This window comes from Canis lupus, chromosome 30, assembly GCF_003254725.2.
Source record: "Canis lupus dingo isolate Sandy chromosome 30, ASM325472v2, whole genome shotgun sequence".
Classification (NCBI taxonomy): domain Eukaryota; kingdom Metazoa; phylum Chordata; class Mammalia; order Carnivora; family Canidae; genus Canis; species Canis lupus.
Window position 1 is genome coordinate 39,752,719 of NC_064272.1, and position 24,439 is coordinate 39,777,157.

The following is a 24,439-nucleotide window of genomic DNA, read 5'->3' on the forward strand; positions in this document are numbered from 1 at the left end:
CCCTGTAATGACTCACTGTAAAACAAACACTGAACACGGTTTTTGATTTTTTTTGCCTTTTTTTCATAAAGCAGAGATCTTTTGTGGATTTCTTTTGGTTAGCGAAAACAAGTACTAATGTAGGTCTCCCATAAAAGCAAAGTGGTATAATGAGAACTTTTGGAAAGCAAGGGATACTTGTGGTATTAGATATTCTTACCCACAGAGGATGAGAGTTCTAATTGACCACATTCTCACCAACATTTGACATTGTAATTTTAGTCACTCCATTTTAAGATGTGTCTACAGTATCACATTTGGTTTTATTTTTCATTTTTGAACATCTTTTCATGTGCTTATTTAATATCTTTATCTCTTGTTTGGTAAAATGTATGTTCAAACATTATGTTCATTTATTAAGGTTATTGTTTTATTATTAAATTCTTTTTTTTAGCTTTGCTGAGCTATACATGACAAATAGCGAGTTTTATAAAGAATAGAACATGAAACATATACATTGTGAAACAATTCCCCTCATCAAGTTAAATAACACATCCATTACCTCACGTACTTATTTTGTGTGTGTGTCTGTGAGAGAGAGAGAGAATGTTTAAGTTTTATTCTCTTAGCATATTTCAATTATACAATACAGTGTTATCAACTGTCTTCACCATGTTATACATTATATCTTCAGAACTTATTCATCTTATCACTCAAAGTTCATGCCCTTTTTCCAACTTCTCCCTGTTTCTTTTTCCACCCTCAGCTCCTGGCAGCCACTTTTCTTCTCTATATTTTTATGAGTTCACCTTTTCTCCCCCCCCCAAATCTAAAATCATACCATGCAGCATTTGTCTTTCTTTGTCTGGCTCATTTGATTTAGCATATTGCCCTCCAGTTTCATCCATGTTGTCACAAATGAAGATTTCTTAGAAGACTTCATATATTTTAGATATTAAGATCTGTGTTTTACAAATATGCCTCACAGTCCTTGGATTGCCTTTTCCTTTTAAATGCCTTTTGAAGTTTTAAAAACTGATAAAATCCAATATATTAACTTTTTTTTTCTATACCCTGTGTTTTTTTTGTGTCCTATTTAAAAAATCTTTACCTAAATTTAAGGTTACAAAGATTTTCTCTTAGTTTTTTGATAGGAGTTTTAAATTTTACAATGAGGTGTGTATTCCTTCTGAGTTAATTTTTTTTTTCCTTTTGAGTTAAATTTTGTATATGGTGTGAGGTAGGGTTGAGGTTCATTTTTTTTTTTTTTCGGTTGGGATATCTGGTGGTCAAGTAGCAATTGTTGAAAACATTATCGTTTTTATATTAAATTGCCTTAGTACCCTTGTTGAAAAGCTATTTTCCATATATGTATGGGTCTGTTTTTGACCATCTCTTTCATTTGTCTCTGTGCTTATTTTTATGCCAATACCACTTTATCTTGATTACCGTTATAATATCCTGTTCCATTGATGAATATGTATATCTAGTGCTTTGAAGTTTTCAGTGTTCAAAAATCTTTCACCTTACTTAAATTTATTCCTAAGTGTATACTCTTGTAGACATGGTTGTAAATTGGAATTGTTTTCTTAATTTCATTTTCAGATTGTTTATTGCTAGTGTGCAGAAATGCAGTTGAATTTTATATATTGGTCTTGTCTCTTGCAACCTTGGTTGAACAGGGTTTTTAGTTCTAATAGCTTTTTAGTGGATTCTTCAAGGTTTTCTATATACAAGATCACGTTATCTGCAAATAGATATAGGTTTACTTCTTTTCCATGCTGGATGTCTTTGATTTGTTTTTCTTGCTTTATGTAGAACATGAAATGCAATGTTGAATAGAAGTGGTAAACATGGACATGACATCCTTGTCTTGTTCCCAGTTTTTAGGGGAGGTATTTAGTCTTTCATCATAAAGTATGATGTTAGGTGTAGGTTTTCATAGGTGCCTTTCATCAGGAAGTTCCTTTTTATTCCAATTTTGTTGTGTGCTTTTATCACAAAGGGATGTTGGATTTTGTCAAATGCTTTTCTGCATCTGTTACAAAATAATGTGGTTTTAGTTTTTTGTTCTCTTGATATTTGCTGTATTACATTAATTGAATTTCAGTTTTATGTATTTGCCTAATTTTTAGTTGTTTAAGGTGGGAGGGTTTATCTGGATCCGGTTACTCCATCGTGGCTGGAAGTGGAAGTTCTGAACTGTGCATTATTATTATCTTTATCTTCTAGAGGAGCAGTCTGAAGGTAGATTGTTGATGGTCACACAGAATTAAAATTCAGGTCTTTGTGGTTCCATAGTCTCTGCTTTGTGATTTGGTTTAATATTCTCATTTTTTAGTCTTTCTTTCATAAGACTAGTCTTTAGTCTTTCTTTAGTTTTTTAGTTTTTTAGTCTTTCTTTCATAAGACTATATGAATTTTCATAAGAGTTATATGAATTTTGATTTGTCAAATTGCTTAATATATTTACATTCATTATAATTTTATTAAGCCATAGTGGCTGTTATAAGCATATTAACCCAAACTACAGTTTAAATACTCTTTATCAAGGTGAATGGTCAACTGCTGGGTGTCTTTTTCTGAGGGTATGAGCTGTCATTTGTAATTTTAAATTCTTAATAATCAAGATAAACTGAATCAACAGTCCATACTAAAATTCTTGAAAATATGAAACATTGCCTTAAAACCATGCTACCAATTGCTATGCTGTCCATTCTCTTAATTTTTATTGCTTCTTTTAAAAAATCTGTGAAATTCCATTTTCAAATCTGTTTATAAAGAAAATACATGATCTAGTTATCTTCTTGTTCTCTCATTCATTTAAAAATGTTGTGATTGAATTGTTCTTAGTATAATTACATAAATATCTAAAAAGTTTACATGAAATATTGTCACATACTTTCATACCCAAATATAATTTATGAGACAGAACCTCTTGTCTTAGGTTTTGTCACACATCGGTATTTTCCGATGTTGCCTGACCTTAACAGTCCTCTGATTTCTAAGGGTTTTCTCTGCAGAGTCTTTCAGTAAGCTGGAGTGGGGCCTGAGGAACTTAATTTTTTATAAGTCTTCCAGGTGATTCTTAGGATCAGGAGCTTTGGTTCTACGTTCATCAAATAATTGTTTCTTCTTCAAAAGTAATGTTTTGTCATGATGAAGATAGAAGTCTTTGGAGTTGGATAAACTTGGATTCAGGTCTTTATTCAAGCAGTTAGCTGAACAGCCTTAAATGTTATTTTTCCATTTACCCTATTTTTTTGTTCATTTTAAAATTAGGAATAACCTTTAACTACATCTCAAAAATTTTGATGAAAGGATTAAATTTGCATATGCATGTTCTGAAGCAGTCCGTGCCATCTTCAGGATACTGAAAATATTTTGTGAAATGATAGAACTGTAAAATGGTACATCTTATTTATATTTTGCTTCTTAATTTTTCATAAATGTGTTTTTGTTGTATTATTACTAATCCAAGAGTACTAATAATCCAATCATTTTTTTCTGGCTTTAAAAAATGTATTTAAGTTCTACTAGAAATTTAATTCCCTTGAGACATGTACCAACTATATTCATTTCAGTCCTGTTATATAATCAAGAATTTTTTTTTTCTCATACATTTGTGAATTCATGGAGTAAATTAATAGTCATTTCAAATTCCTTCCTTCTTTTTTTGGGTACATTGATGGTTGAAAATAAGTCATTGACTGTTTAGTTGATAGTGACTCTTGGTGTAGTCTGAGTTATTCAGGACCCAATTTTATCTTGGCTCTTCATCTATAATAGTGTAAAATTGGCCTTCATTTTCTGTTTCTTAATGGTGTCATTGAATCATTTTCAGTTGTAACATCTACTCATAATTACAGTCGATTTTAATTTTATATTAAGAGTAGTAGCCATATCATTATTTTAAAAATAGTTTATTTTCATTTTAAAGAATTGAAGCAATATAGTAAGGGCAACTCAAAATTCCACCCTCAGAAATAGCCACCACGTAGATGGTCAATACTGTCTCAACATCTCTCTAGATTAACGTTCAGATTGCATGAATAGGTAACTTTAAAAAAATGAAATTATACTGTAAATGATACTTATGAATAAGAAGTATTAAGCTCTATTTTATATCCGTTTTAAGAGATGGAAGTAAAATAACAGTAAAATTGAGAGAATTTTGATTGTAATGTTTCTCACAAAGGAAACTACTATTTCTTTCCATCATCCTAGTCTCCTCCCAAAAATTATTCATAGTTTTATTCTTTTTACATTGTTAAGGTAGATAACATTATACTTTGCTCTGAAACTATAAATTCCTTTGTATAGTTTTCCTTCTGTATATAAATAACTCACAGCTTTACTAATTCTCCATTTATGAGTTGTTTTGACTTGTCTGTGGTTGGCTGGAATTTATTAACAAGGGACTTTTTTTCAGGTAGAGCTTATACATGCTCTAATCCTTGAGTCCTTCTGTGTCTAAGGCTGTGGCATTTTTATCTGAATACATTTTGACTAGAGATCAGATTCATGGTTCATAATGTTTTTCCTTCAAAAATTTGTAGGCTTTATTTTCTTTGAGCATTAATTACCTCTGGGGAGAAGCCTGAGGCCACATTGGTTTTTCCTCCTCTCCTTCTTGTAGGTGATTTGCATTTACTGCTTGGAAGTGTAAAAAATTATTCCTCTTCCTTAGTGTTTTGTAATTTAATAAGATTTAATAAGGATATTCTTGGTATTCATCTTAACATTTTCTCATGAAATAACATGAGCTCTTTCAATTTTCAGTTTTTTTTTATAATGGAAAATTATCCATATTACATGTTGGAATATTTTCTTTTGTCTTTTTTTACCCAAAGATTTTGTCTATCTTATCTATTTATGAGTGTGACATGAGCCAGTGGGGTAGGGGTGGAGGAAGAAGGGCAGGGAGGGGGGAGAGGATCAAGCAGACTCTGTGCTGATCATGGATTATGGAGCCTGAGGCAGGGCTTGCTTGATCCCATGACTCTAAGATCATGACCAAAACCAAGAGTCCGATTCTTAACTGACACTTAACTGATCACTCAGATTAACTGACACTTAACTGATCACTCAGATGGCTCTTGTCTTTCTTAACTATATATGTTATTCTTATATTTGGCTAACTTGATTTGTTCATTATATTCAGAGCTTATTACTTATACATAAATATTCAAGTTCTGCATTAATTTATCGAAAGACTTAGCTCTCTCAGTGACTTGATTTTTTGCTGCCTTTATTTGCTCCATGCTTTTTCTAACTCAGTGATAGCATTACTTGGTTACTTGATAGTGTTTCCTTAGTTTACTGATCTTTTATTGTTTTTTTTTTATCATTATTTTGCACCTTTAAATTCAGGTTTTTGTTAACTTCTTTTATATTACAAAGTTTGCTGAGGAAGTTTTCTGGTGTTTCTTGGTTTATATTTTCTTCCAAATTGGTTTTTTTTTTTTTTATTTTCCTGTTAACTGCTTATTGATTGATTGAGATCTCATTGACAATGAGATCTCATTGACACATCAAAATTATATATATTAAGGTTTAAAGTGTGATACATTAATATATATATACACTGTAGAATGATCACAGCCCAGCCAATTAACATAACTATCACCTCTACTTAATTACCATTTATGGACACAAATTGCATATGTGCTGAGAAAATTGAAGATCTATCTTATTAGCAAATTTCAAGTATTGTTAAGTGTCATCACCATGCTGTACATCTCTAAAATTTATTCATCTTTCATAATTGAAACTTTGTATCCCTTGACCAACATGACAATTTGAAATTTTACCCAACTTTTGCACACTCTTCCCTCTTAACTTATTTTGTGTAGAGCATTAATTCCTATTGTTTTTTCTTTCATTTTTTATTATGCTTAACATGTGAGGCCTGATATAGTATGATTTGTTTTCCTTGAGTACAGCTATTTGTCTTCTACTTTCAGTGTAGTTTGAAGGATATTTGTGTTATTATCCTACTTTAAAAAGTGTCCATGTGGCCGGGAAATCCTTATTAAAACTATTTTTAAACTCTCTTGTCTGAGACTTTTAACATTTCTAGTGGTAGGTCTTATTACATCCAGCATGGATTCCTGGAATCTGAACTTCTGTCAGAGTCAGTCCCAGTGTTTACTTTCCTATTTTACTCTACCATTTTCACTGTAGCATGCCTTCCCTCTGGCTTTCAAAAATGAGAAATTTGATCTTAACTGACTTTCTCCAGCTTTAGCTAAACTTTACTTGGATAAACTATACTTTCTGGCAAAACTTGGTAAGTATCAATACGTGTGAAGTTGAGGATGCTGTAGATAGTTCACTACTTTGTTCCTAATTGTCACTCATTTAGTATATGTCGAAGAAAAATGATTTGTTGCTTGTTTTAAGTTTTGTTATCCCAAACTCATTAGAATAATATCTATATACCTATTTAAATTTTAATGTAATTTATATAATTGCAAATTATTATGAGTTAAGTAGAACTTTATGATTTTGTAAGAATCATAATTTTTTCTTGACTTAAAAATACTTTAGTGGCAGGTATTTTAAATCATTTCTTACTAAGGCCTGTAGATTTTTTTTTTAAGATTTATTTATTTATTCATGAGAGACACAGACCGAGAAAGAAAGAGGCAAGACATAGAAGGAGAAGCAGGCTTCTCACAGGGAGCCTGATGTGGCACTTGATCCTGGATCCCAGGATCATGACCTGAGCTGAATGCAGGTGCCCAACTGCTGAGCCACCCAGGCGTCCCATGTAGATTTCTTTTTTTTTTTTTTTAATTTTTATTATTTTTATTTTTTTTTATTTATGATAGTCACACAAAGAGAGAGAGAGAGAGGCAGAGAGACACAGGCAGAGGGAGAAGCAGGCTCCATGCACCGGGAGCCCGACGTGGGATTCGATCCTGGGTCTCCAGGATCGAGCCCTGGGCCAAAGGCAGGCGCCAAACCGCTGCGCCACCCAGGGATCCCCCATGTAGATTTCTTATATACACTGGATTACTATCCATTTTTGAAACAAATATTAAAGGAAAAGACCTATATTCAGTTTTTGTTTCATGCTTTACTAGTGGTTTATATTACTATACAAAAATTGCCGTTAGGTTTCTTATTTTTGTGGTGTGTCTTAGAATCAACTTGATTTGATACTCACTTTCTTTGTTTTTATTGAAGGTAAATGAAATTGCCTTCATAAATACCCTTGAAGCCCAGAATAAGCGCCATGATGTCTTATCAAAATTGAAGGAATATGAGCAGAGGCTTAATGAGTTACAGGAAGAACGTCAGCGAAGACAGGAAGAAAAACAAGCACGTGATGAAGCTGTTCAGGTAGAATTTTATTTGGCAAGCAATTATTGAGCACCTGTTATATCCTAGGCTCTGAGCTATTGCTGAGGATCCAACAAGGAGTAAGACCCAGTTTCTGACCCAGTGGTGCATGGTTTATTATTGCACTGTGGAATCATGAAGTCTGATTGCCAAAAGACAGTGTAATTATATATATGGTAATCCGTGTTTTCATTAGTGCATAGCAGTCATACAGTTTTAATTTCTTTTTTTTTTTTTTTCAGTTTTAATTTCTAATCTCAACCACATGAAAGACTAAATTGCTTTGGACAGATTATTATCTATTCTTTGCTAATTGGGTTTCATAAGAATATACTCCTTCCCTTCCACTTAAAAAAAGGATTGTGTTTGAACCAGTGTATGTAGCCTTATGGAACTGGGCAGTCTTTATGCTTGCAACAAGGAACACCTGTCATTTATTGGGCAGTATCATTGGATACTTTAATTGCTTAGCTTTGACCTCTGTGGTAAACCCTAATTTAGCTACCATTTTCAGGTCGGAAGAAAGGTTAACACATAGACAGTACTGATAATTATAAACTATTTTAGACCTTCTTCAGTACAAAGTCTTATCCATAAGACTCTTTTAGGACTTGACATTTTTTTCTTTTTGCACTGATTCAAAGATTTTATTCAACTCAATTAATTGGTGAGGGATCCAGTAAGATGTTATAACCAGTTTAAAGAAAAATTCAAATAGACCCATACACAGGTGATCAGTAATGCTGAAATGAATTTGTTGAACAGATACAAAACTCTTCAATGGTCAGAGGCAACCATCAGCAGATGACCAACCCTCCTCACAAGAGCATACATCACCATAATTTTCCTATAACTCACAGTTGAAAATTAGCTCAATGACAATCAGTGACAGACCAGCAGATAGGGTACATCCTGTGATTATGTCTTTCCCATGTTCAAAGCTTTTTCAGTTTTCCCATCACAAAAGGCTGAGTAAATCTACTGAAAGGGATCCATTGCCAAAGTGTAATGTCTGGTAAATTATTCCAAAAATGTGCTGAGTCTTTCAGTCATACAACTATGCATTCTGAATTCAAATTATATTTGTATCAAAGACTATATTAGAAAAATAAATTTTGAGGGGAAGCGGGTTTTTTTTTGAAGTAGAAAATATCCTCAAACGTGGACATATGCCTAGATGTAAGATATAAGCTACAGTTTGTTCACACCGAAAAGATAATTTGGCTCCAAATTTGTATTTGCATAGTAGTCCATAGAGAGATTCTGAGCCTTCAGAGATTCTGAAGTACTCAGTTTTGCTACGAAAGAGGATGATTTCTCAGGGCTCATCTATGACATGGCTTTTCTTCTCAGATTGCAAACCAAATACAGTTACCATCTCTTTTATCAATCGCTATGGCACATTAAAGCCGATACTTAAAAGAATGAAGTAGTATAGTAAGTATATAAATAAATATATTCATACATATTATAAGCTTATATACATGTGTACACACACACATTTTCATTTTCCAGCCAGGGTTGAGAAAAACTAAAAAGGAAAAGAAATGAACACTAATAGAATTTCACTTTGTCTTGGAAAAGGAAGTATTTTACATATATATGTATATGTATAAATACATATATATGCATACATGCACAAGAATTTATACAACCATGTATGTATATTTGCTGTATATGACTGTTACTTGATTCTTCAAATATAATGACATTGTATGATCATTCACATCCTGTATATGATTATGCAAATGAGAGTTTTGATCTTTGTTCTGGACTGTTTCTGCTTTTCTGTCTCTCAGCTGTGTCTGTGATTTGTCAGCACTAGCTGGAGTAGACCAAGCCCATGGGATGAGAAGGCCAACCACGTGGGCTGCAAGGACTGCTCGTGTGGTGATTTCCTGGGTGGCATAGGTCACCAGAGTGGGTACACTGGCCATGGCACTCAGAGAGGTGTGGTGCACCATTCACTCAGGGTGGCAAACCAAACAGCTTGGACTGGAATTCTTGTAGGGAATCCAGCACCAGGGCAGCTTTTGACGTCAAGTGTTGATACAGATTTCTATCTGGAACGTTGATCACCTGCATGCCATCTGCAAGGGCTCCCTCCATGCTGTTAGGAGTGTCTTCAAAGGAAAGGCACTTTTCCTTGGAAAGAGGAGGAAAAAAATCTTTTTGCACAGGCTAGAAATAAGGACTTGACATTTTTGATGTAGAGAACAAATTTTATAGTATTCAGGTATAAATGCAGACATACTTTGTTATGACCAATATTTATTTGTTTACTTATTCAGTGATTATTTATTGAGTTACTACTGTAGGCTGTATGCTGTGCTAGGCTCGAGGACATGAAAAGGGTATGTCACTGTTCTCAATGGGGGGTCATGTGTACTAATTATAACCTGACAGAATCAGTATAACAGAAAAGGCATTCTTAGAAGCACAGAGGAAAACACCGTATTCCAATTGGGAGTGGCAAGGACGTGCAACAGTTATGAAAAGCTTCCTAGAGGAGTTGATACCTCAGCTAAGGTTTGCAAACAGTAAGACAGATGCAAATGATGAGAAGTAGGCATTCCAGGCCGGAGACCTGGGCGCGAGGACTGCCCTGTAGGGTTAGGGAGCAGGCCATGCCGAGCTTTATTATGTTAAACACTGGAGGTGTTATTAATATTTAATGCTTCTTTATGTTACTGGTGGTTTTAGGAAGTTAAAATATCATTACAGGGGGATCCCTGGGTGGCTCAGCAGTTTAGCGCCTGCCTTTGACCCAGGGCGCGATCCTGAAGTCCTGGGATCGAGTCCTGCGTTGGGCTCCTGGCATGGATCCTGCTTCTCCCTCTGCCTGTGTCTCTGCCTCTCTCTCTCTCTGTGTCTATCATGAATGAATAAATCAATCAATCAATCAATCAATCTTTAAAAAAATAAAATATCAATACAGTTTTAATTTTTTTTTTTTAAATTTATTTATGATAGTTACAGAGAGAGAGAGAGGGAGGCAGAGACACAGGCAGAGGGAGAAGCAGGCTCCATGCACCGGGAGCCCGACGTGGGATTCGATCCCGGGTCTCCGGGATCATGCCCTGGGCCAAAGGCAGGCGCCAAACCGCTGCGCCACCCAAGGATCCCTCAATACAGTTTTAAACTTTGTTGATTATCCTTTGATATTTGTGGGTATTGGCAGGCATTACCATATTCATCCCTGATCTCTATTTGATTTGAGTCAGTGTTTTACTTGAATCTGAGTGCTAAGTTTAAAAATACAGAATGACTTTGAAAAACTTCACCTTTTCTTCACTAAGGAGCAGCAAAAATTTTTATTATTTAAAAGTTACTTACCTACTAATACTCTTAAATGAGCAAATAAGATAGAATATTTGAAATTTATTTTTTATTTGTATTTATTTATTTATTTTAAAGATTTTATTTATTTATTCATGAGAGACAGAGAGAGGCAGAAACACAGGCAGAGGGAGAATCAGGCTCTCTGTGGAGAGCCCGATGCAGGACTTGATCCCAGGTCTCTGGGATCACGCCCTGACCCAAAGGCAGATGCTCAACCATTGTATTATGTGAATTATGTGTTACTTTTAAGGAACCATTAGGCATTGATAATTCAGAGATAAGATGTGATCCTTTATGGTGAACAGTTCAACATAATATGAAAATGTTGCAGAACTATGTATAAGCTACAGAGGTATCACAGAGGAGGAAATAATTAGCTTTTTTGGTAGGAAGGGATTGTCAAGTAAAGTTCTCTGGAAGAGGTAACTTTGGCTGGGTTTTGGGGGGAAATATATGAGTATGTATTTAGAATGGAAATCTTTGGTTCCCTTTTTTGCATTCAATTTGTATATCTGAAGATTTGAAATATAGTAGTAATGTTCCATTTTAAAATGATTACTCTTATTTGATAAATTGGAACATTTATTAAAACTGAAAGGAAAGCTGCTCTTTTTTTTAATGTATTTTTTTAAATTTAAATTCAATTTGCCAACATATAGTGTAACACCCAGTGCTCATCCTGTCAAGTGCCCCCCTCAGTGCCTGTCACCCAGTCACCCCATCCCCCTACCCACCTCCCCTTCCAGTACCCCTTGTTTGTTTCCCAGAGTTAGCGGTCACTCATGGTTTGTCTCCCTCTCTGATATTTCCCACTCCGTTCCCCTCCTTTCCCCTATAATCCCTTTCACTATTTCTTATATGCCCCGTATGAGTGAAACCATATGAAGCAGTTCTTTTCTAAAAGTAATAAGGGATTTTTGATACTCTTTAAAAAAAATTTTTTTTAAAGATTTTATTTATTTTTTCATGATAGACATAGAGAGAGAGGCAGAGACACAGGCAGAGGGAGAAGCAGGCTCCATGCCGGGAGCCTGATGTGGGACTCGATCCCAGGACTCCAGGATCATGCCCTGGGCCAAAGGCAGGCACTAAACCACTGAACTACCCAGGGATCCCCAGATTTTTGATACTCTTTAAAAATTGTTTTGACTGTTCAGAATTATTTTTCTTATTAAAAATGAAATTTCCTATGGATTTTATTTTTGAAGAAAAATTAAAAACCTGTCAAGTTTAATTGACCTGTATAATATTGGAAAAGTCTGCTGGTAATGTATAGCATATATAATCAAAAAATCTTTTAATGTGTAGTCATTACCGAGGTTCCAGGCACTAATGCCGCACATTCTCTGGGTACAATGATAGTAAGGTCCTCTTCTGCTTTACTTTCACCACTTGTTTAACATTCCAATAAGCTGTTAGAGGCAATTGTGATCCTTCTTGTAAGTAAAATACTTAGTAAGTGCTCATCATATATTTTCAATTTGCCAGTTTTCTTACGTGAATTTTGGTCAGTTTTAGTCCAGGTTCCTTAGATACGTTGCCTGTCCTTTTGCCCTAATCATTTGAATTATAGGCATTAAAAGGTAGGGATTTGCAATATTCATTCTCAGGCTGCCACAAATAAATCCAACTATAAAGCAAGGTACATGGGGATTTCAGAGGTTTCAGAAGGTTTAGGAATTAGGTATCTTTCTGATTCATCATCTGCATGTACATTTATAATGCGTATTATTTTACGAAGCTGTGCTTCATTTAACAGGTATTTATGGAACTCCTGTCCTGTGCAGGATGCGATGGGGTACAAAGTTTCTTTTATTTAGGAAATTTAAATTTTAAATAGGAAAACACTAGCTGAACTTAACCAGTCTTATTCACTACCTATAGTTACCGTTTATCTTTTCCATTAACTAAAAACAGAAAATAAAAGATTTAGTATTTTTTGAAGTACAGTTATTTCTGTTTGAAAGAAATACTGTTTCATACAGTGTTGAAGTATGTCTTACATACATGAATACAACCAGCAAGTTGACGTTATGTTTACATAGTCAACTTGGCTACATTGAACATACACATAAAGTATATATACACATATATTTCATTTATAAAGCTATTTTATAATTTTTGAAAGTATAGTTTTAAGGCTTTTGATTTTACAAAATATGAAGTGAAAAGTTCTGGCTTCTTTACATTTAATAACGAAGCCTTTTGCATTTTATTGTGAAACTTGTGGTTACAGACAGAATACAGATTTTTTTTAAGGTTTTAATTACATTTAACACACGGTGTTGTATTAGTTTCAGGTGTACAATGTAGTGATCCAAGAGTTTCATACATCACCCAGTGCTCATCACAAGTAGACTCCTTAATCCCACTACTTATTTCACCCATCTCCTCACCCACCTTAAATCATCAGTTGGTTTTCTATATAAAGAGTTTGTTTCTGGTTTGTCTCTCTCTCTTTCTTCCTTTATAGATTTGTTTTGTTTCTTAAATTCCACATGAGTGAAATCATGTGGTATTTGTCTTTCTCTGACTGACTTATTTGGCTTAGCATTATGCTTTTTAGCCCTGTCCATGTCATTGTAAATGGGAGGATTTCATTCCTTTTTATGACAGAATAATATTCCATTGTATAATATATCCACTCATCAGTCGATGGACACTTGGGCTGCTTCCATATCTTGGCTATTGGAAAGAATGTTGCTATAAACATAGGGGTGTATGTTTGAATTAGTGTTTTTGTATTCTTTATATAAGTACCCAGTAGTGCCACTGCTGGATCAGAGAGTACTTCTGTTTTTAATTTTTTGAGGAAACTTCATACTGTTTTCCAGAATGGCTGTACCAGTTTGCATTCCCACCAACAGTGCAAGAGGGAGGGTTCCTTTTTCTCCACATCCTCGCCAACACCTGTTGTTTCTTATGTTTTTGATTGAATTGATATATATATTTTTCAATTCATCCCCATCCCCCAGAGAGCTCACACAACCTCTCCCTGGCCCCTAGTCATTATGATTAATGGAATACACTTATTTAGGTTCTTCTAACTACTGTTTATATAGTCTTGTGCAAGTCATTTTACTTTAGAAAGCTCCAGTTCGTTGAGATATCAAAATTACTAATATAAGTAAGGACTTAGCAAAGTGTTTAGTATAGTAAGTGCCCAATAAATGACAGAAAAAAAAATACTAAAACAGTTCCTGTTTTGAGGACACTGAGGAGACATGAGAATACTTCTAACAATAATGCTGACTACAGTAACGTCATACTTACAACAAGCTCTGTCTACCCCAGGAAGAAAATCTTTCTAAAATAGTAAGCCAAAAAGTCCCTACATTTGCGGAGGGTGGGTTTTGGTTTTATTTTTTATTTTTTATTTTTTTTGGGAAGGGGTCCAGGGCAAGAAGGGAATTAGGGAATGCCCTGATTTCAGAAAGGTATATGTGGCAGATTACTGACTGCTAGAGGCATGCAGCTAGATTTTAAAAATATTCTTTATGTTGTGTATACTATTCATGAACTGGTTATAGCTATTTCATGTTACTAAGTAAGCATAATATGTGGAAACTTGTGTAGTTATCTAAGATTTCAAAAACTCTTTATAAGACTAAAAACAAATAAGTCTGGCACAAAAAATTATCTTCAATGAAGAAAATATAAACAAAAGACTTTTCTCTTAAATTCAAATTTCTTTGCAGTTAAAAAAAAATCCATATTAGCAACCTATGGAATGGGAGAAAATACTTGCAAATGATATATCCATGAAAGGTTAATATCCAGTATATATAAAGAACTTACGAAACTCCATCCAAAAACCAAATAATTAGTATAGGAGCAGAAGACATGAACAGACATTTTTCCAAAAAAAGACATCCAGATGGCTAATGGACACATGAAAAGATGTTCATCATCACTCACTGTCAGGGAAATACATATCAAATCTACAATGAGATATCACTTCACACCTGTCAGAGTGGCTAAAATCAGTAACATAAGAAACGATAGGTGTTGGTGAGGATGTGGAAAGAAAGGAACCCTCTTGCACTGTTGGTGGCAATGCAAACTGGTGCAGCCATTCTGGAAAACTGTGGAGATTTCTCACAAAGTTAAAAATGGTGGCACTTGGGTGGCTTAGTTGGGTAAGTGTCTGACTCTTGATTTCAACTCAGGCCTGCTTAAGGTTTTTCTCTCTCTCCCCCTCTCTCACCCCTCATTCTCATACTAGCTCTCTCTAAAAATATAGAACTACCCTCTGATCCAGCATTGGCACTTTGGATATTTACACAAAGCATACAAAAACACTAACTGAAACATGCATACCTATGTTTATAGCAGCATTATGTACAATAGGCAAGATATGGAAGCAGCCCTAGTGTCTGTCAACTAATGATTGGATAAAGAAGATGTGGTATATATACACATGATGGAGTATTATGCAGCCATAATAATGAATGAAATCTTGCCATTTGCAATGACATGGATAGAGCTAGAGAGTATAATCTAAGTGAAATAAGTCAGAGAAAGACACCATATGATTTCACTTATGTGGAATTTAAGAAAGAAAGGCATGGGGCACCTGGATGGCTCAGTTGGTTGAGCATTTGCCTTTGGCTCAAGTCATGATTGCAGGGTCCTGGGATCAAGATTCCTTCTCAGTAGGAAGTCTGCTTCTCCTCCTCCTGCTACTTCTCCTTCTGCTCCCTCTGCTTGTGCTCTCCCTCTCTCTTTCTGTCAAATAAATAAATAAAATCCTAAAAAAAAAAAGCTGCAAAGGAAAAAAAAGACAAACCAAGAAACAGACTCTTTTTTTTTTTTTTTTTTTTTAAAGATTTTATTTCTTTATTCATGAGAGACCCAGAGAGAGAGGCAGAGACACAGGCAGAGGGAGAAGCAGGCTCCATGCAAGGAGCCCAATGCAGGACTCAATCGCGGGACCCCAGGATCACGCCCTGAGCCGAAGGCAGATGCTCAACCCCTGAGCCACCCATGAGCCACCAGGTGTCCCAAGAAACAGACTCTTAATAGTAGATGACAAACTGATGGTTATCAGAGGGGAGGTGGGTTGGGGGATGTTTGAACTGTGCGGATTAAGTGAGTGGGGATTAAGGAGCATTTGTAAGGAGCACTAGGTGATTAAAATGCAAACTTAAAAAAACTAATACAAATGAAAAGTAATATCATTAAGAGAAAATGAAGATGTGATAATATATACCTTTTCCATGAAGAAAGAATAATAATTTCAAGATAGTCTTTAAATTTTCTCATAATTCTGTATTTGTAAACGTGGAGGTTGATGTGTTGTAAAAGATAGTGGAAGACATTGAAGATAAGATAAAAATGTCAACATATGATTTTAATGAAATAGAACAAATTTATTAGGAGCCATGATGGAAACAAAATCTCTAAAACCTGATCGAAAATTTTTCTGAATTATATGACAAAAAAGTATCTTCATGTAAAAAGTGTATTTAAAATGCCAAGCAGAAAAAATAAAACAATGTGCATATGAAAATAACATGTATCAGTACAGCTGTAATACCGTGAGAGTTAGCAAAGTACTCCCAGTAGGCAAAAATATATATGGGACATAGTATTTTATATTTTTCCACTTAACTCCTTCATGAATGCTTTAGTTCAGAAATCTGTTAACTACACTTTGTTCATCATGTTCTGGCATTTCTGAAACCATTTGTAAACACAGGGCTTTAGAGGTGATTAACCATAAAATACATGTTAGATTCTCACATAATATGAATAACATAGTTTCTCCTTCAAAGAACATTTATTCTTTTAATTATGTGGAACACTGATAAATGACATGAAAACCACATCATTATAATTTTTCTTTTTTTTTTAATTCTGAGAAGCATACCTAGTAGCAAGCAGGGATCTGCTTGGCTTGAATACATAAATTTGTCAGAATGGTGCAAACTTTAATCATTTTCACTTTACACATAACTCTAACATTTAAAAACTTTTCTGACTGTAGGAACGCAAGAGAGCTCTAGAGGCAGAACGGCAGGCCCGTGTAGAAGAGTTGTTAATGAAAAGGAAAGAACAAGAAGCCCGAATTGAACAACAGAGGCAAGAAAAGGAAAAAGCCCGTGAGGATGCCGCTCGAGAAAGAGCTAGGTACTTCATTTACTATCATGATTTTGATCCTGATGAACATGGTGCAGTGAGTGGATATTCAAATCACATCTTAAACCCATTTGCTGTCATGTAGATTTTTAAGGAAATAGTGGCAAATAGAAATGTTCTGATTTTCGATTTCTAGGTATTTTGACATTGTAAAAAAATAGAAACCTTTTGAATCTTCCTATTGAATGGCGAACTTGGTCTTTCAAGATTTTTTGATTGCAAGAAACAGAGTTTGATACTGGCTAGCTTAAGCAAAGAGAGATTTTGGAAAATATTAGGAGCATAGGAAGTTTAAGGAACAGGCTTGGAAATGGTCAGGCATCCACAAGAGCACAGTGGTGGTCTTTTGATGGAAACAGTCTGATCAGCATATTGCCACTCTGATTATAATAAATGACCTTCAGCCATCCCTACATTTTGAATAAGTTGTTTAAGATTCAAAGATCCAGGTTAAAACATTTAATTGACCAATTTTAAGTCAATTCTGAAAAAAAAAAAAGTCAATTCTGGTTGCTGTACACTTTGCTGATGTATTTTCTGACCTCTTAATTGTGGCAAATTTAGTGGATGTGAAAGGATAGCTCTTTCTGGTTTTGATTTTTCTAGTGGGCCAAGATTAATAATAAGCAATTTTGCTTATACTTAACTATTCAAGTTTTTTGTTTGTTTGTTTAAAGTGCCTGTTGAAGTTTTTTGTTCGTTTCTCTATTGGGATCTTTTTTTCCTTGTTGTTTAGGAATTATCTTTACTAGATACCAGTTCTTTGTCAGATACATATGTTGCAAATATTTTTGCAGGTTATGGCTTGCCCTTTCACTCTATGATGTCTTTTTTTTTTTTAAAGATTTAATTTATTTATTGAGAGACAGAGAGAGAGAGAGAGAGCGTGCAGCAGAGACACAAGCAGAGGGAGAAGCAGGCTCCCTGCAGGGAGCCTGACATGGGACTCGATCCCGGGTCTCCAGGATCACGCCCCGGGCTGAAGGCGGCACTAAACCATTGAGCTACCCGGGCTGCCCTATGATGTCTTTTAATTAATTAAATTAATTAATTTATTTGTTTTAGTTTTTAAAATCACAGTTAGTTAACATACAGTGTATTATTAGTTTCAAGTGTGCAATCTAGTGATTTAGCACTTCCCTGTAATACCTGGTGCTGTTCACCACAAAGTGCACTCCTAATCCCCATTATCTACTTAACTACTCCCCTACATGATTAATCTAATTCTTAATTGCAGTGTAGTAAAACTGAGCAAATTTTGTGATTTGTGCTTTTTATCTTGTTTATAAAATCCTTTCCTCTCTGGAGTCATTAAAATATTCTTCAAAATGTTGTTGTTTGGGGATCCCTGGGTGACTCGGTTGTTTAGCGCCTGCTTTTGGCCCAGAGCACGATACTGGAGTCCCGGGATCGAGTCCCACGTCGGGCTTCCTGCATGGAGCCTGCTTCTCCCTCTGCCTGTGTCTCTGCCTCTCTGTCACTCTCTCTGTGTGTCTATCATGAATAAATAAATCTTTAAAAAATGTTGTTGTTTTTTTAATAGTAAAGCCTTTATCTACCTAGAATTTATTTCATTATATGGGTTGAGGTAGGAATCCAATTTCATTTTTTTCTCCATGTAGATACCCTATTCTAACACCTTTTATGGAGGCATCAGTTTTTTTTCCTGCTTGTTTATAAAACATACTAGTATAAATGAAGCTTCCATGTATTCATTGTTCTGTTTGTGGGCCCTAACCCCTGGTCCAGTGGTTATTTTTTTCTATCTTCTACCTTAATTCTTAAAGCTTTACAATAATTCTTGGTATCTATTCCTATCCCTTACTTTATTTTTTAATTATTAGGACTGTTTTGGCCCCCTTGCATTTCCCTGTTAGAATCTGCTTGCTCAATTCTATATTAAAAAAAAGGAAATTGTAAAAATTTTGTGATTTTTGTTTTTGTCTTTTTTTAGTTTCAGGTGTGGAATTTACTGATTCAACACTTACAAACAACACCAAGTGCATAGCACAACTGCCGTCCTTAATCCTCATCACCCATTTAACCCATTTCCCCCCATCTCGACTTCCATAACTATCTATGTGTTGTCTATACTTAAGAGTCTAGTTCTTGATTTTCCTCTCTTTCTTTTTTCCCTCCATGTTTGTTCGTTTTGTTTCTTAAATTCCACATATGAGTGAAATCATAAGGTATTTGTCTTTTTTCTGATTTATTTCACTTAACATAATACTCTCTAGCTCAATCCACATTGTTGCAAATGGCAAGATATCAGTATTTTTTATGGCTAAATAATATTCCATTGTGTGTGTATGTATGTATGTATGTATGTACACATACACACACATACATATGCCATTTCTTCTTTATTCATCTGATTGATAAACTTCTGGGCTTTTCCATGATTTAGCTGTTGATAATAGTGCTATAAACGTGGGGTGCATGTATCCCTTAAAATTAGTATTTTGGTTTCATTTGGGAAACAAACTAAACCTGTTAGTTTAATTGTTAAGTTGTGGGATCCCTGGGTGGAGCAGCGGTTTAGCTCCTGCCTTGGGCCCAGGGCGCGATCCTGGAGACCCGGGATCGAATCCCACATCGGGCTCCGGGTGCTTGGAGCCTGCTTCTCCCTCTGCCTGTGTCTCTCTCTCTCTCTCTCTCTCTCTCTCTCTGTGACTATCATAAATAAATAATAAATAAATAAATAAATAAATAAATAAATAAATAAATAAATAAATAAAATTGTTAAGTTGTAGGGTAGTTCTATTTTTAACTTTTGGAGGAATCTCCATACTGTCTTCCATAGTGGCTGTACCAGTTTGCATTTCCACCAACAGTGTAAGAGTGTTTCACTTTTCCACATCCTCACCAACACCTTTTGTTTCCTGTGTTGTTAATTTTGGCCATTCTGAGAGGTGTGAGGTGATATCTCATTGTGGTTTTCTATTTTCCCTGATGATGAGTGATACTGAGCATCTTTTCTTGTATCTTTTGGCCATTTCAGTGTCTTCCTAGGGAAGGTGTTTATTCATGTCTTCTCATTTTTAACTGGATTATTTGGTTTAGGAGCATTGAATTAAGTTCTTTATAGATTTTAGATACCAGTCCTTTTTTTTTTTTTTTTTTTTTTTACCAGTCCTTTATTAGATAGGTCATTTGCAAATACTTGCTTCTATTCTGTTGGTTGTCTTTTAGTTTTGTTGACTGTTTCCTTCACTGTGCAGAAGCTTTTTATTTTGTTGAAGTCCCAATAGTTTATTTTTGCTTTAAAGAAAACACTCTTGCCTCAGGAGACATATCTAGTAAGAAGTTGTGTGGGGGATGTCCAAGAGGTTACTGCCAGTGTTGCTGTCTTGGATTTTATTTTTTCAGGTCTTACATTTGGGTTTTTAATCCATTTTGAATTTGTGTTTATATATGTTATGAATGAGTATTCTAGTTTCATTTTTTTTTTTTTTGCATGTTGCTGTCCAGTTTTCTCAGCACCATGTGTTGAAGAGACTTTTTCCCATTGGATATTCTTTCCTCCTTTGTTGAAGATTAATTGATTAATTAATTCATGGGTTCATTTCTGGGATTTCTATTCTGTTGTCACATTGATCTGTGTGTCTGTGCCAGTACCACACTGTCTTGATGGCTACAGCTTTATAATACAGCTTGAAGTCCAGAATTGTGATGCCAGCAGCTTTGTTTTTTTTTTTTTTTTTTTCAACACTCTTTTGGCTGTTTGAGGTCCTTTCTGGTTTCATTCAAATTTTAGGATTGTTTGTTCTTGCTTTGTGAAAAATACTGTTACATTTTGATAGGCATTGCATTAAATATATAATTGCTTTGGGTAATATAGACATTTTAACAGTATTTGTTTTTGTAATCCATGAGCATGGAATGTTATCCAATTTCTTTGTGTCCGCTTTAATTTCTTTCATAAAAGTATTATAGTTTTCAGAGTACATATTTTTTACGTCTTTGGTTAGGGTTATTCCTAGGTATCTTTTGGTTTTTGGTGCATTTACATGTGATGATTCTGTGATTTCTCTTTCTCCTGCTTCATTATTAGTGTATAGAAATGCAGCAAATTTCTGTATGTTGATTTGGTATCCCGTGACTTTCCTGAATTTGTATAGTAGTTCTAGCAATTTTTTGGCAGAGTGTTTGGGTTTTCCATGTAGAGTACCATGTCATTGGCAAATAGTGAAAAGTCTGACTTCTTCCTTGCTGATTTGGATGCATTGTATTTCTTTTTGTGTCTGATTGCTGAGGGCAGGACTTCCAGTAGTACGTTGGACAACAGTGGTGAGAGAGTAGATATTCCTGTCTTGTTCCTGACCTTGGAGGGGAAGCTCTTAGTTTTTCCTCTGTTGGGGATGATATTAGCTCTGGGGTTTTCATATATGGCTATTACTTCGTTGAAGTATGTTTCCTCTAAACCTATTTTGTTGAGGATTTTTATCACTAACCATTGTACTTTGTTAAGTACTTTTTCAGCATCTTTTGAAAGGATCATATGGTTCTTATCCTTTCTTTATTAATGTGGTCTATCATGTTGATTTGCAAATATTGAACCACCCTTGCAGCCCAGGCATAAATCCCACTTGATCATGGTGAATGATTATTTTATTTTATTTTATTTTATTTTATTTTAATTAATTAATTAATTAATTTATTTATGACAGTCACACACAGAGAGAGAGAGTCAGAGACACAGGCAGAGGGAGAAGCAGGCTCCATGCACCAGGAGCCCGACATGGGATTCAATCCTGGGTCTCCAGGATCTCGCCCTGGGCCAAAGGCAGGCGCCAAACCGCTGCGCCACCCAGGGATCCCGAATGATTCTTTTAATGATTAAAATGAATCTCTTGGTTCTCTTTGCCTTGTATTTTATTGAGAATTTTTTAATCCACGTTCATCAGGATGTTGGCCTATAGTTCTCTTTTTTAGTGGAGTCTTTGATTTTGGTATCAGGGTAATGCTGGGCTCATAGAATGAATTTTGAAGTTTTCCTTCCATTTCTGTTTTTAGATTACTTTGAGAAGAGTAGATACTAACTCTTCTTTAATTGTTTGGTAGAATTCTCCTATGAAGCCATAAGGCCCCAGACTTTCGTTGTCTGGGAGATTTTTTTTTTATTACTGATTCAGTTTCTTTACTGATTGTTGGTATGTTCCAAGTTTTCTGTTTCTTCCTGTTTCAGTTTTGCTGGTTCATGTTTCTAGGAATTTATACATTTTTTCCACATTGTTAGTTTATTGGCGTATAATTTTCCATAATAATCTGTTACATGTATTTCTGTATTTCTCTTCTCATTTGTAATTTTATTTATTTGGGTCCTTTTCTTTTAGATAAGTCAAAAAGAAAGGGGCTCATCAATTTTATTAATTCTTTATTTTATTTTATTTTATTTTTTTAAGATATATTTATTTGAGAGAGAGTGGGGGGAGGGCCAGAGGAAGAGAGGAAGAAGTCACAAATAGACTCTGTGCTAAGTGTGGAGCCCAACTCTGGGCTTGATCTCATGACCCTGATATTACAACCTGAGCTGAAACCAAGAGTTGGTCACTTAACCAGCTGAGCCCCTGGGAGCCCCTATTTCATTAATTTTTTTCAAAGAACCAGGTTCTGGTGTCATTGATCTGTCCTATTGTTTTTTAGTTTCTATATCATTTATTTCTTATCCAATATTTGGCATTGTATTGGATGTATAAATTAATATAGTGAGATTGATTTTTTGAAATCAAGTCTTCTAAGTTTATGAACATACTACTTAAATGGTTTTTCTACTTGTTTAGATTTTCAAAAATCTCTTTATATGAACTGTAAATTTTAAAATGATTACAATAGTAAATTTTGTTACGTATACTTTACTACAATAACATGCGTACAAAAGCTGTTTACAAAAAGGTTATAAATAAGGTTTATAATACATAATTTATAATACATAAATATATAGTTTATAATATAAACAGTTTTATGACTTTCTAAAAAGATTTTAACCGCAGGTAGTTAACATAGACTGTATTACTAGTTTCAGAAGTAGAATTTAGTGATTCATCAGTTGCATAGAACATCCAGTGCCCATTGTATCAAGCACCCTCCTTAGGACCCATCACCCAATGACCCCCTCCCATCTCCCCTCAGTTTGTTGCCTAGTTTGGAGTTTCTTATGGATTGACTGCCTCTCTGTTTTTATCTTATTTTTATTTTTCTTTCCCTTCCCCTGTGTTCATGTGTTTTGTATCTTAAATTACACATATGAGTGAAATCAGGTGGTATTTGTCATTCTCTGCTCATTTCACTTAGCATAATACTCTAGTTCCATTCATGTCATTGCAGATGGTAAGATTTCATTCTTTTTGATGGTTGAATAATAATCCATTGTATACATATTCCTCATCTTTTTAATCTATTTATCCATTGATGGACATCTGGGCTCTTTCTATATTTTGGCTATTGTGGAACATTGCTACTGTAAACATTGGGGTGCAGGTGCCCCTTTGAATCACCTTTTATTTATTTTTGAATCCTTTGGATAAGTAGCAGTGCAATTCCTGGGTCATAGGGTAGTTCTATTTTTAACTTTTTGAGGAACTGCCATACTGTTTTCCAGACTGGCTGCACCAGTTTGCATTTCCACCAATAGTGTAAAAGGGTTACTCTTTTTCAGCATCTTTGCCAACATCTGTTGTTTCCTGACTTGTTAATTTTAGCCGTTCACACCTGGGTAAGGTGGTATCTCAGTGTGGTTTTGATTTATACTTCCCTGATGTTGAGCATATTTTCTTGTTCTGTTAGCCATTTGTATGTCTTTTTTGGAGAAATGCCTGTTTATGTCTTCTGCCCATTTTTTGCGTGGATTTTGGTTTTTGGGCATTGAGTTTGATAAGTTATTTTTAGATTTTGAATTCTAGCCCTTTATCTGATATATCATTTACAAATGACTTCTTCCATTTTTAAGGTTGTCTTTTAGTTTTTGGTCTCTTTGCTGTGCATGATTTTTTTTTATTTTGATGAAGGCCCAATAGTTCATTTTTGCTTTTGTTTCCCTGGCCTTTAGAGATGTGTTTATTAAGAAATTGCTGTGTCAAGATCAAAGAGATTCCTGACCATCTTCTCTAGGATTTTGATGGATTCCTGTCTCACATTTAGGTCTTTCATCCATTTTGAATTTATTTTCATGTATGGTGTAAGATAGTGGTCAAGTTTCATTCTTTTGCATGTTGCTGTCCAGTTTTCCAGCAGCATTTGTTGAAGAGAGTGTCTTTTTCCTATTGGATATTCTTTCCTAATTTTTCAGTGATTAGTTGACCATATAGTTGTGGATCCCATTCTGGGTTTTCTATTCTGTTCGTTAATCTATGTGCCTATTTTTGTGCCAGTACCATACTGCCATAATCACTACAGCTTTGTAATATAACTTGAAGTCTAGAATTGTTGCTTTGCTTTGCTTTTTCAAGATTGCTTTGGCTCCTCAGGGACTTTTCCGGTTCCTTGCAGGTTTCAGAATTATTTGTTCCAGCTCTGAAAAATGCTGGTTTTGTTTTGATAGGAATTGCATTGAATGTGTAGATTGTTTTGGGTAATAGAGACATTTAAATAATATTTGTTCCAATTTGTGAGTATGGAATGATTTTCC

General features: G+C 34.8%; 1 protein-coding gene across 13 annotated transcripts in view; it reads left to right on the forward strand.

Moving 5' to 3' along the window:
* Nucleotides 1-24,439, forward strand: part of SCAPER (S-phase cyclin A associated protein in the ER) — a 435,057-nt gene that overhangs the window by 112,228 nt on the left and 298,390 nt on the right. For all 13 annotated transcript variants that reach the window (XM_035708613.2, XM_025472080.3, XM_035708615.2 and 10 more), the window contains 2 exons: nt 7,174-7,329; nt 16,661-16,803. In XM_035708613.2, the coding sequence (XP_035564506.1) occupies nt 7,174-7,329; nt 16,661-16,803 (299 nt within the window). The remainder of the gene's footprint in view (nt 1-7,173; nt 7,330-16,660; nt 16,804-24,439) is intronic.